General features: G+C 38.9%; 1 protein-coding gene across 2 annotated transcripts; it reads right to left on the bottom strand.

Annotated features, from left to right (window-relative positions):
- Nucleotides 1–414: 414 nt before the first annotated feature.
- LOC140166537 (uncharacterized protein C8orf74 homolog) lies at nucleotides 415–10862 on the bottom strand. Of its 2 annotated transcripts, none has more exons than XM_072190021.1 (6): nucleotides 10756–10862; nucleotides 6149–6252; nucleotides 4616–4820; nucleotides 3238–3458; nucleotides 2321–2500; nucleotides 415–1147 (listed from the first exon to the last, which is right to left on the bottom strand). In XM_072190021.1, exons 2-6 carry the CDS (start codon nucleotides 6194–6196, stop codon nucleotides 875–877), a joined length of 927 nt encoding a protein of 308 aa, XP_072046122.1. In that variant the 5' UTR covers nucleotides 6197–6252; nucleotides 10756–10862; the 3' UTR covers nucleotides 415–874. The 2 variants fall into 2 exon arrangements, with proteins under 2 accessions (XP_072046122.1, XP_072046123.1); XM_072190022.1 differs by having other exon boundaries at nucleotides 10760–10862.
- Nucleotides 10863–10990: the final 128 nt, after the last annotated feature.

The raw sequence follows: 10990 nt of genomic DNA, 5'->3' as shown, positions 1-10990 counted from the left end.
CAAAAAATAAAAGACTTTCCCTTTATAATAATTGAAGTTTAAAGTGAAAAAAGACAATTTTCTCCCATTGCTTAAATGTGGGACCCCTTTTATTTGAGCAAAAGAGACTACTTTTCCATATGAATAGGGTACAAAAATTGCAAAATTTTGCGCGCTTCGCGCGCACTGGCCTATTGTATAGCAAAATTCAGCTTCAATTTGGGCTAAAATAGTCTAAAATTGAATTTTGCGCGCAAATTTCCTAGTACAATCTAATAATTTGGCCACTTGAGTGCACATGCCTTCCTCACGGTGCATTTGGGGGCCTCCAAATATTGGCCTGGCCCAGGGCCCCCAAAAAGGTAAATCCGGCCCTGTCTAGAAACACCCAAATCATTCATTCAAGTGTGAAGAAGACAGTCAGCCAGTCATTACTGCTTCAGGATGGTAACAGTTAGTTACCGAAAATATTAGCAGGTAAATATTTATTTATTTATTTGCCTTCAATTTTCGTTAAAAGTTTAAAAATGTTCTTGGTTAGATGAAAGGTTTTGCTTTAAAATAAAATCAATATCTGCTGTAGTGTTAGGTACATCAATCGTTTGTTTGTATAAATAGTCCCTCCATGTGGAAACATGCTTGGGTCCTGATGCAACCAGGTTCAAGCAAAATGCTCATTTAAACTTGACAATGCTCATTTAAACTTAAACCCTGACAATATGCATTAGGTGATAGTACAGATAGTAAAGGATTAACACAAATTAATATTAATATGTTCCTCATGATCTTGAGTATATTTGCAGCACAGTCATCTGTGAAGTTCAGGAAAGTTCTTCCATTACAGTAAAGAAAGTTATGTTATAGTCAATTAATTCACAATCATCATATTCATACTTCATCTTATGACTGATGCCTTTCCAGATTTCATTGATTTGGCAGACATTCCAGTCTTGCTTCCAGTTCCTCTAGTCGGTGGTTTGCTTTTTGCGGAATATCTTGGAGGATCTTTGGTTCTCGGTGGAGGGCCTAATTCTGGAGGTCTGGGCATGGAAGTTTTTTGAAGATAATAATCAAGGTCTTCATTTCTTTCTTCAAGTTTGATTTGCAAGATCTTTTCTGTGTGTGAGACCTGCTCTTCAGCTATCGCCTGTATCAGCTGCGTCAAGTCCTGAAAATAAAACATAATATAAATAAATGAAATTTATGAAAATATACTTTAATTTAAATGCTGTGTCTATTGGGCTATTCCAGTTGAAATCCTTACACCCCTGTTGAAGACATGACCTTAATATTCCATACAGGAGGTGTGAATTCCCAGTGGGATTACCTGAATGGGTGACTCTCTTTGAAATTCACACTCCTGTGTGGGAGATTAAGATCATGTCTTCCATAGGGGTGTATGGATTTGAATTGGAATAGTCCATTACACAATACACATGCACCATCCATCACATCTTCAAGAGTGTGCTTCAGTATAATATGGTTGTGACGTGTGAGGCATGGACAATCACATCAAAGCTGGCTAAAATGTAGTATGGATGGATGTTAACTACCCCAGAATGATTTGAATCAACCTTAATGTAAACTGGAAGCAGCACCTTGAACACAGTACTATACAGATGAGTGACATAATCAGGGAAAGAAGGACCATATTTGCTCTTATTTTCTACAGAAGTGAGGATCAAGTTGGTATCTAAACTGATTCAAGGAACCCCAAAACAAAAGATGGGAAAAGGACCTCACAAAGACTTGCCCTGACATTAGAATGCCACCCTCATTCACCAACATTCCCCAAATCTGGGTAACAGAGACTGTGCAGTTGTGTCCAAATTGACCTTTTGATGGTGTTTGTTGTTGAACACATACTTTTAGAACATCAGAGCACGATCCTGTCACAATGTCCTGTCGCTATTTTCATGAGTCCAACACGATACGCTCGCCAAGTTTTTCAGTCGTCACTATAAGCATAACGCATAAGATGCTTAGTGGTACACAACACCAGACTTCATGCCACAGATCTTAGGACAGCATGACAGGATAGGAAGCTGTGGAAAAGCCAATGGGCTATTCCAGTTGACACTCATCCACCCACTATGGAAGATATGACCTTAATTTCCCACAAAGTTGGGTGTAGATTTCTAATGGAGCCCCCCCCCCCCCATTTGAAATTCACACTCCTTATGTGGTTGCATCTTCCATAGTGGTGTATTAGGTGGAATGTATAATAGGTGTCCATGTATAAATGGAATAATCCATTGTAGTTTGGGGACACCATTTATTGGTATTTGAAAACAACAACAATGTTTCATAAAAAGAAACTTAACCTCATCCAAATCCTCACCTCTTGTTGTAGAAGAGCACTCTTATCTTCCACCTTTTCCAGCACAGCCTCCTCTACTGTCACCTGTTCTTCCAGTAATGATTCCCTCTGTGCTTTTAATACATCCAGCCTAGTTGTCTCCTCCTCCTCCAGTGCGGTCATTTTCTGCTCATACTCCCAAATACGCTCAGGTTTACCCTCCTGAAATAAGTTTCAAAGTCAAACATTAAGGAAGTCCAATACAAAATATAAATCTGCTGGGCTGGGGATTATCAGAGATAAAGCGAGCTTGCGATTTCCAAACATACCTTTCAAACGCCCGTGCATCTATTCAAAATCCCGTCACAAGAGAGTGATTTTGAATAGATGCACGGGCATTTGAAATGTATATTTGGAAATCGCAAGCTCTCTATTCTTTTCAAAATCGAAATACTAACTGCACCACAAAATTACAACAATAATATAGGACCATTTGATCATAACACCTTGTGTCTATTTTATAAAACATAAAATAACTCACTTTCTCATTCTATAACTGAAATCAATCCCCAGCATCAGCACAAGCCTCTAAAACTTGGGGGCCCACGAGAAGTTAAAATTTTGGGAATCCAACTGGTGAAGGGGATCTGGACCCCAAGCACAGGTTAGTGCCACCCCTGCTCAGTATATATACGGCTAGTGTACAAAATGTATGCAGGTTATCCACTGGCGTAGCCAGGATTTGATAGTTTATACCAATTGTCATTTTGAACCAGTTTTGGTGACAGCTGACACCTAACAACCTCACTATTGGAAAATTAACAACTCAAAGACCCAAAGAGATCTTGACCCCAAAAGACTGCTTGTCAAATTAAAAAAAAGAGAAGCAAAACACCCCATTAATTTACAGGAAATATTTCTTCCCCATGTTGAAGACATAATGCAGGTACAGAACTAACCTTTAACGATAAAACCTCAGGTGGTATATCAACCTCAAGATTACATTCGCTAACCTGAGGTTCCCTAGGTCTGGTGAAGACATACAGGTACAGCTTATAATGACTCATGAAGGTTGAAAAGACATAATCGGTGTAAATTTTTAGGTTTTTCTCTGCGATTCGGTCCAAGTAGTTAGGTACTATGAGTTTGTAGATAGCTATGGCTTGATTGATGTCTACACCTATGGCATGAGAAAAGGAAAGTAAGTTTGGTAATAAATACATTTTGGTGTTTTATATAATAACTTATTCTATTACCTCAAATGTACATCATTCAAATTTATGCATCACTTTATCGATCCATAGGGCTAAATTATTTACGAATAAATTCTTAAGGCGTCAAAAAACCACCTTGTTCTAAGAGTGGATGGACCGATCGGTCTGGCTTTTTTGCTGTTGCTATTTTTGCTATATTTTCGCTGCCTTTGCTAACAGTTTTAGTCAAAATCAATCCATGCTATAAAATAAAAGTTTTAGGTCTTTTAGGATGTGCTCTCAGATCCCACAAAAACTCAGGCCTTGCCAAGGCGAGTGATTGCTCTCGCTCGCCCAAACTCAATTTCTAGTGAGCTATTTTCTACTCGCCATAGACTCTAAATATTGCTTGCTGCGAATCACCTAAATTTATCTATTTATTTATTTATATATATAAATCCAATTTACATTCAAGTTTCAGCTCTTTCAATGTATTTGATTTATCGTAATAAATTATAATTATCCCTGAAAATGAAAGATAAGGTGTAAACAGTGCGTGCTGTAAGTGTTTCATATTGCTATGAATGATCTTTTAGACCGTTTTTGAGAGTGATTCTACCACTAGGCGTGGATCGGGGGGGGGGATGTTCCATACAATCATCCCCCAATGTTGATGCCTGTATACATGTAGGTTTCTGACCAAATTAACCTCATATTTGGCCATTTTAGCCCCCAAAGCCCAAATTTTTGTGAATTTATTCCACTTTCGCACAATATTTCATCAGTTTAGCTTCAAAATGGCAAAATTGATCGCTCGCTTCACGTGCATTTGTACCACAAACCAAAAGGTGCTGCATTCACTATATTTCAAGAAATTTTTTCCAACCCCATTCCCCCCAATGTCAAAAAGAAATATGTAGCATCTTGCTAGCCAGTGATTGACCACTTGCCTTTAAAATCTACAGTAGATGGCAAGGCCTGAAAACTACTGTGCAAAATTGGGTGACCGAGCCCATAAGAGAAGAGAGATTTTCTTTCACACCACGGAAGTACATACTTCCATGTTCATACAAAAACACACCCATAATCCATTACTTTTATTGACTGTTTTTCCCATTCATTAACACACTCCAAACCCACTTACCATTTTGCACTGTTTTATTAATGAATTCCTCAGCTAACTCCAAGACAGCACATACTTGTCGCCATGGAAACCCCTTGGTGGCAGCAAACTCTAGGCTATCATAGAGATAGTCTAGATGGATGGCTCCACGCATGTTGATTTCAACATCATAATCCGATGAATTCCACTGCAGGCACTTTGCAAGGTATATCTTACCGTCTGATTTCTGAAAGAAAAATACAGTGGAAAAGAGAGTGTATGAGAGAGAGAGAGAAAGAGAGAGAGATCAAGAGAGATGGGGAGGGGTAGTAAATTGTTGAACATGTATAAGGCTGGGACTGACTGACAAGTAAATGGCATTCAGTGAGAAAAATATACAAAATATATATGCGGGTTTTATGAGAGACAAACTTTTGGACCCAATTTTGAGGGTCATGCAAGGATGAGAACAAGATTTTTAACTAATGATTGGGCATTTGGGTGATATAGTCAAAAACAACATCTGATATAATTGAATCACTATAATTCTAATGTTTTGCTATACATAAAACAAGTGGGCGAAGTCATAAAAGCAATGGTGAATAGAAGTTGCCATTTGAGTGGTAAAAAAGGATCTTTCAATGTTTAAGGGTCTAGAGATTGATAAAGCCTTTAAAGGTTTACTACTACTAGTTTTGTTCAATAAAGGGCAAGTTTATAGTGTAAACATGTGTGACCAGAAAAACCCGGTACATGTTTATTGGTCATTTTTAGTATACCTGCCTATGTGTTTTTAAATTTTGTGTTTTTTGATTACCGTAACCACTCGGGTATAAGCCCACCTTCAGCTATAAGCCCACCCCCTATTTTTCAAACCATTCGGAGAACAAGGGTGCACTCGGGTATAAGCCAGTAGTTATTTTGGCTAAGTTTTAAATCATATCAATGCTTTTCTTTCACATTTAAGAACAAATATTTAAAAAATATCAGTTAAAAATTAACATTCCATATGGTACTTAAAATTTTTTTTAAATTTACAAAGATGATAGAAATTACTGATATATTGGGCAATATACAAATGGGGAAGATTTTTCTTATTTTTAAATTCAACTACTACTAGCCCCTCCTCGGTTATAAGCCCACCCCCATTTTTGAAGTGAAATTGCCCATCTGTAAAACACTTTAATTTTGTGGATACTTTATTTCGAGAATTTGCAATATAATCGACATTTTCGTGAGTATTTAATTTTGCAAATTTATAGGCTTCGCAAAATTTGCAAAATTAAATACCTCACGAAATTAAGACGTTTTACAGTATTAGAAAATGATACAAGTCAGCTTAAGTCGTACATGTTTGTCAAAAAAGGGGTCTCTTTGAAATATTGTTTGCATTTTAACTAAAAAAGGGGCAAAGTTGACGGACAAAAAATAAAAAGTTAGTGACATGAGATGCAAAAGAGCGTGTTTTCAAAGTGAAAGTGAAAGATGAATACAACACGGAGTGTAGGGGCCGGGATATAGCTTCACTGATATTTTGGTATGTTCCTGTGTGATCATAATATGCTGGAAACTCACTGCTAACTTAGCTGCTTCTTTGGCTTGTTGTGCTGTAATAGTTGCCATTTTAATTCCCTTGGTTCTGTGGTTTGATTTGTACTGGTTAGTTAATTCATCATCACCTGCAATCACAACAAGTAAAATACTAAATATTGTGTCCCAATTTTGGATTAAAATAAAACTGGATCGACAAAAAGATAGCTGGTCTCCACTCTTCTCCATCAAATATTTAATTGCTCAAGAGGAGGGTAAACAAAAATTCATTTTTAGGTTCACAACATCCTATAAATCCTATTGCAACAGCAATAAGCTAACATATTTTCAATCATATCATCATAATTTTGCTGCCTGTCACATTTCACTTGCCAAGTTTCCGGTTCTATTTTTTTTTTAATCACAGGGCCGGGAATCAACTCCCAATAATTACAAAAGGAAAAGCAAATTAATTAGTGTTTTCTATGTGGAGAAAATTGGCTGGAACTTGGAAGACCCTTTAATACAAAAAAATAGGGATTTTCGCTAGGGAATCAGCATGATTGTTTATCGCCTGCATACACGAGTGTCAAACCCGGTGTCAAACATTACAAACAGGTGATAAACAATCACGCTGATTAATTGATCAACAGTCTTCACAACAAGACGCCTGATGGTTTACCCATTGGTCGTCGCACGTAGAAGGGGCTTCTCTACTTCTAAAGTTCTACACGGACCACCGAAGTTGAAGAAATGAAAAATTAAGTTTAATGCTGGTTTCATGCCGCTTGCTGCTCTGACAACGAATTCGCTTTACTGTGCATTCGCGCCAGAAACAATGGTGGCCAGCGGCAAGCCAAAATATTGATCACTCCACTGCTTTGCCGAAGAGATGAATTCAAGTCAACTCGCTCGGAGCGGTGCCTCTCTGACGTATGAGAACAAAATACGATTTTAGAGTGTTGCAGATTGGCTTTCAATTCATGGCCACATCAGCAGCAAGAGGCACATAGTATGAAACCAGCATAAAATAAAGCCTAGTCCAGCATACTTTCCTGCCGCTGCGGCAAGCGGTAGGGCGTTTCAACCAATGACAAGCCTTGATTGTGTCCGTTTGTCTGCAATACGTGTGCGCCACGCCGCTCAGCGGCAGGGTAGTATGAAACCAGCATAAGTGTAATGGATGGAACATTAACGACCGAGAGGGCGAGATGGCCGAGTGGTTAAGGCGTTGCGCTGCCGGCAAAAAGTTCCTATATGGTCAGGAATCCTTCAATTCAGTTCAGACATTTAATTTCAGAATTTAATTGAAGAATTTCTTCTCGCCCCCATACACTGCTTATCACGTGCAGATATAGGTAGTGTATGTGCTTCGTCCGTGATTCGGAAGTCACGTAAAGCCGTTGGTCCCGTGTACAGGAAGAGTCAAACCCTGTGTACGTTAAGTGTCAGAGCTATTCGAAAAGAGAAGGGGGACCATCCCCGGTTCTGATATCTGCAATCAATCCTAGGTTCCAGGATCGTGCACACGTAAAACTGTACACGTAAAAGCCCGTGCGTTGATACTCAACCATGAACCATTTGAGGTAAGCACGTATATGGAAGGAAGGAAGGGAGAGAATGATGTGCACTTGTAACCAGCATGACCAGACTGGCACTGGCAGACAGTCTAGACTGCCTAACTAGCCTGTATCTTGTTTCGGCCAAAGAACGTCTGTAATACATACCTGTTTTTAATGACTTTGCAACAATGTTTCTATTGTCAGCAATATAACAGCTTGCATTCACACTTTTGAGTTTATATGGTGAATTTTCGTACACATCATAAATAAGTGAAATCAGAATATCCTGAAAGGAATTTAGGTAAAGAATTCAACGACACTGACCTCGCAGCAGCTAATGTTTTCATGTAAACATGGCGTCATTAAACATTTTTAGCCTACGTTTCGTATCCTACATGTACTACCGGATCGTTGAAACAACAAAACCTCAATCCCCGGCCTCATTCACGAATTCACTCACCTTCCTACACCACCAGTTGAAATAAAACTCGAAACATCCCGTGTTATTCCTCAAAACTACATGCACCTTCATTAATTCTCGAAGCAGTGGTATGCCCTGTTTTAAAGAAGTCCACCCTTGACAAAAATGTCTTGAACAATTATCGCCCTGTTTCCAACATAAGGTACTACTCAAAAATCATTGAGAAGATTGCCTCAGTTCAATTACAGGATCACCTTCACTCACATGGTCTTCAGGAGGAGTTCAATCGGTGATAGGGCGCAGCATAGCACGGAAACAGCATTGCTCCGTGTAAAACTGACATCATGACGGATATGGATCGTGGCAATGCGGTGTTTGTGGTGCTACTGGATCTTTCAGCAGCCTTCGACACGGTGGATCACCAAATCCTGCTCGATCGTTTATCAACCACTTTTAACATAACTGGTATGGCGCTGAGGTGGGTTAAATCTTACCTCCAGGGGCGTAGTTTTCGTGTTTCCATCGGTGGTGATCTCTCCGTGTCGGAGGAGGCTGAGGAATCGGTGATGCTGCATGCATAGCATCGAGCAAGTATACTCTGGAATTTGGAGTACCTCAAGGATCGGTTCTCGGACCGCTGTTTTTTGTGTTATATACCAACTATATTGGCGCAATCATTCGTCAGCATGGCATTGCCTATCACATTTATGCTGATGACATTCAGCTTTATCTGGCATTTGATCCAAAAACTGATGGAGCTGCCGAATTAGCATTAGCCAAATTGTCGACATGTATTAAGGACATTTATGAGTGGATGACAATAAATATGCTCAAGCTCAACAATTCTAAGACTGAGTTTTTTGTTGCGGCATCCTCACATAACTTGAAAAAGCTGCAAGATGTCTCTCTCAAAATTGATGATATAAATATCACCCCATCTTCTACAATAAAAAATTTGGGTGTAGTATTTGACCAAACTATGTCTATGAAGGACCATGTGAAATCTGTTGTTAAAACAGTTAACTTTCATTTAAGGAACATCTATAGAATCAGGAGATATATCACGGTTGAAAGCTGCCACCACCTGGTTCGTTCGCTTATCCTATCCCGCCTGGATTATGCGAACTCGATGTTGTTTGGAATTTCAGCTATAAGGACAGAAAAAAGCTGCAAGTACTGCAAAACAGGGCGGCTCGAGTCATTTTTAGATGCAATAGACTTCAGTCCTCAGCACCCCTGCGGAGAGAATTACATTGGTTGCCTGTTAATGAGAGGGTTATCTTCAAAGTGCTGCTTTTGACCTTCAAAGGTATCAACAATCTCACACCTGGTTACCTGTCCTCATTACTCATTCAGTACAAACCAAGCAGGGAAAATTTGCGCTCCAGTAGTAATTTTCAACTTCAAGTTTCTCGTACTCGACTGTCAATAGGGGACCACGCCTTCAATGTTGCTGCCCCACGCCTTTGGAACTTGCTCCCCCTCCATATCCGCCTTTCACCCTCAGTCAATATTTTCAAGAAATTGTTAAAAACTCACCTTTTTCCATCTCAATAATGTTTTGTTCCTTATATGCATCCTTGGTATTTGCCTACATTTATTTTATCATTATATTTGCTTTGGGGTTTTTAAAATTGTATTTTAATCATGTTATTATGGTCTATTGATGATTTATCGTGTTGCTTTTTAATAATTATTGTTGTACATGTAAGTGATATTTATTTTTGCTGTATAATTCTATATTATTGTGTTTTTAACCATGTTATTTGCTATTGTACAGCGCTGTGGTAATTTTTGATATAGCGCTCAATAAATGATGTGATATATATAATAAAAAATTGAAATCCTAGTACAAATCCGTTATCGAAAATTGTTTGATATAAAACGTCACCAAAAGTAATTTTTCTGAAGAGTAGATACCGCGTGTCAAAATGGCGGCCGCAGTCGCATCCCCCAGCTTTGTATCGTGTACCCAGGTCACGGTATGTCTACGTGATTTAACAGTCAAGGTCAGAGAACAGCGCAACCTGTCTGCTGTAATATAATGGCTCCTCCCAATGAACGGCGCTGTCAATCATCCTTATTGCCTTTGTCGAACAGACTTTTACGCAGGTAAGAGCTCACGCTGTCCTCACTTTTAGGACCGACGAGCGTCAGGCCGACACAAGCTGGTTGTGTAGGAGACTATCATCGTGATGCCCACGTTGCAACCATTGGATTACGGAAGAAATATTCATACCAGGACTGAAGCAAATGTGGCCATTTCTATGTTTGTACCGGGCATGTACCGCCATTTTTCAACACGGAGCTAGCGGAAAATACTGCAAATTCGTCCAAGGTAAGCAAAGGGTTGGGGATCGCATTTTAACTTTGACTAAACTGTTTCGGAGTTAAGGCACGCTAAAAGTAGACCATTTCGGGGCTGTATTTGGTGTACATGTGACGTTTTGAACAGAGTAAAAACGACCACTTATTCGCTATTGCTGAAGTATACCCGCCGAATCATGTACCAATACACAAGGTATTGGTACATGAGATCAGGTATACAGACAGTCATGACAGTAAGTAAGCTTAATTATTGTTGATCATTCAAACATGCAAATGCAGGCAGCTCAGCACGTCTTGCAGGTTAAAAAGCATGTATATTTTAACATTGACTCTACACTTACATACTCTACCAAGTTTTAAACAAATACATCAAATCCATCTTGACGATAAAATGCACCAAATTTCAAAATCCACACTGCTGCACCGGTTTTGTTTACACTTGCAAATAATCCGGAAGTGTGTTAATGGCGGTGCCCATGCAGCGTCAGTTGTTGCTATGCAATTTTATTTTTATTTTATCAATTAATCAATATGTATTCATTATTTCAATACCAAAGACTAGCATAATTAATCTGT

Source organism: Amphiura filiformis, chromosome 12, assembly GCF_039555335.1.
Source record: "Amphiura filiformis chromosome 12, Afil_fr2py, whole genome shotgun sequence".
NCBI classification, from domain to species: domain Eukaryota; kingdom Metazoa; phylum Echinodermata; class Ophiuroidea; order Amphilepidida; family Amphiuridae; genus Amphiura; species Amphiura filiformis.
This window is presented reverse-complemented; position numbering and strand designations above follow the sequence as displayed.

What these genes read in the sequence shown, in the direction of transcription:
- LOC140166537 (XM_072190021.1), bottom strand. Translation starts at nt 6,196, where the DNA reads ATGGCAACTATTACAGCACAACAAGCCAAAGAAGCAGCTAAGTTAGCA. An exon ending in AAGAAGCAGCTAAGTTAGCA is followed by an intron (nt 4,821 to 6,148) that starts GTGAGTTTCCAG and finishes TTTTTCTTTCAG; the next exon opens with AAATCAGACGGTAAGATATA. An exon ending in CTGAGGTTTTATCGTTAAAG is followed by an intron (nt 2,501 to 3,237) that starts GTTAGTTCTGTA and finishes AACTTATTTCAG; the next exon opens with GAGGGTAAACCTGAGCGTAT.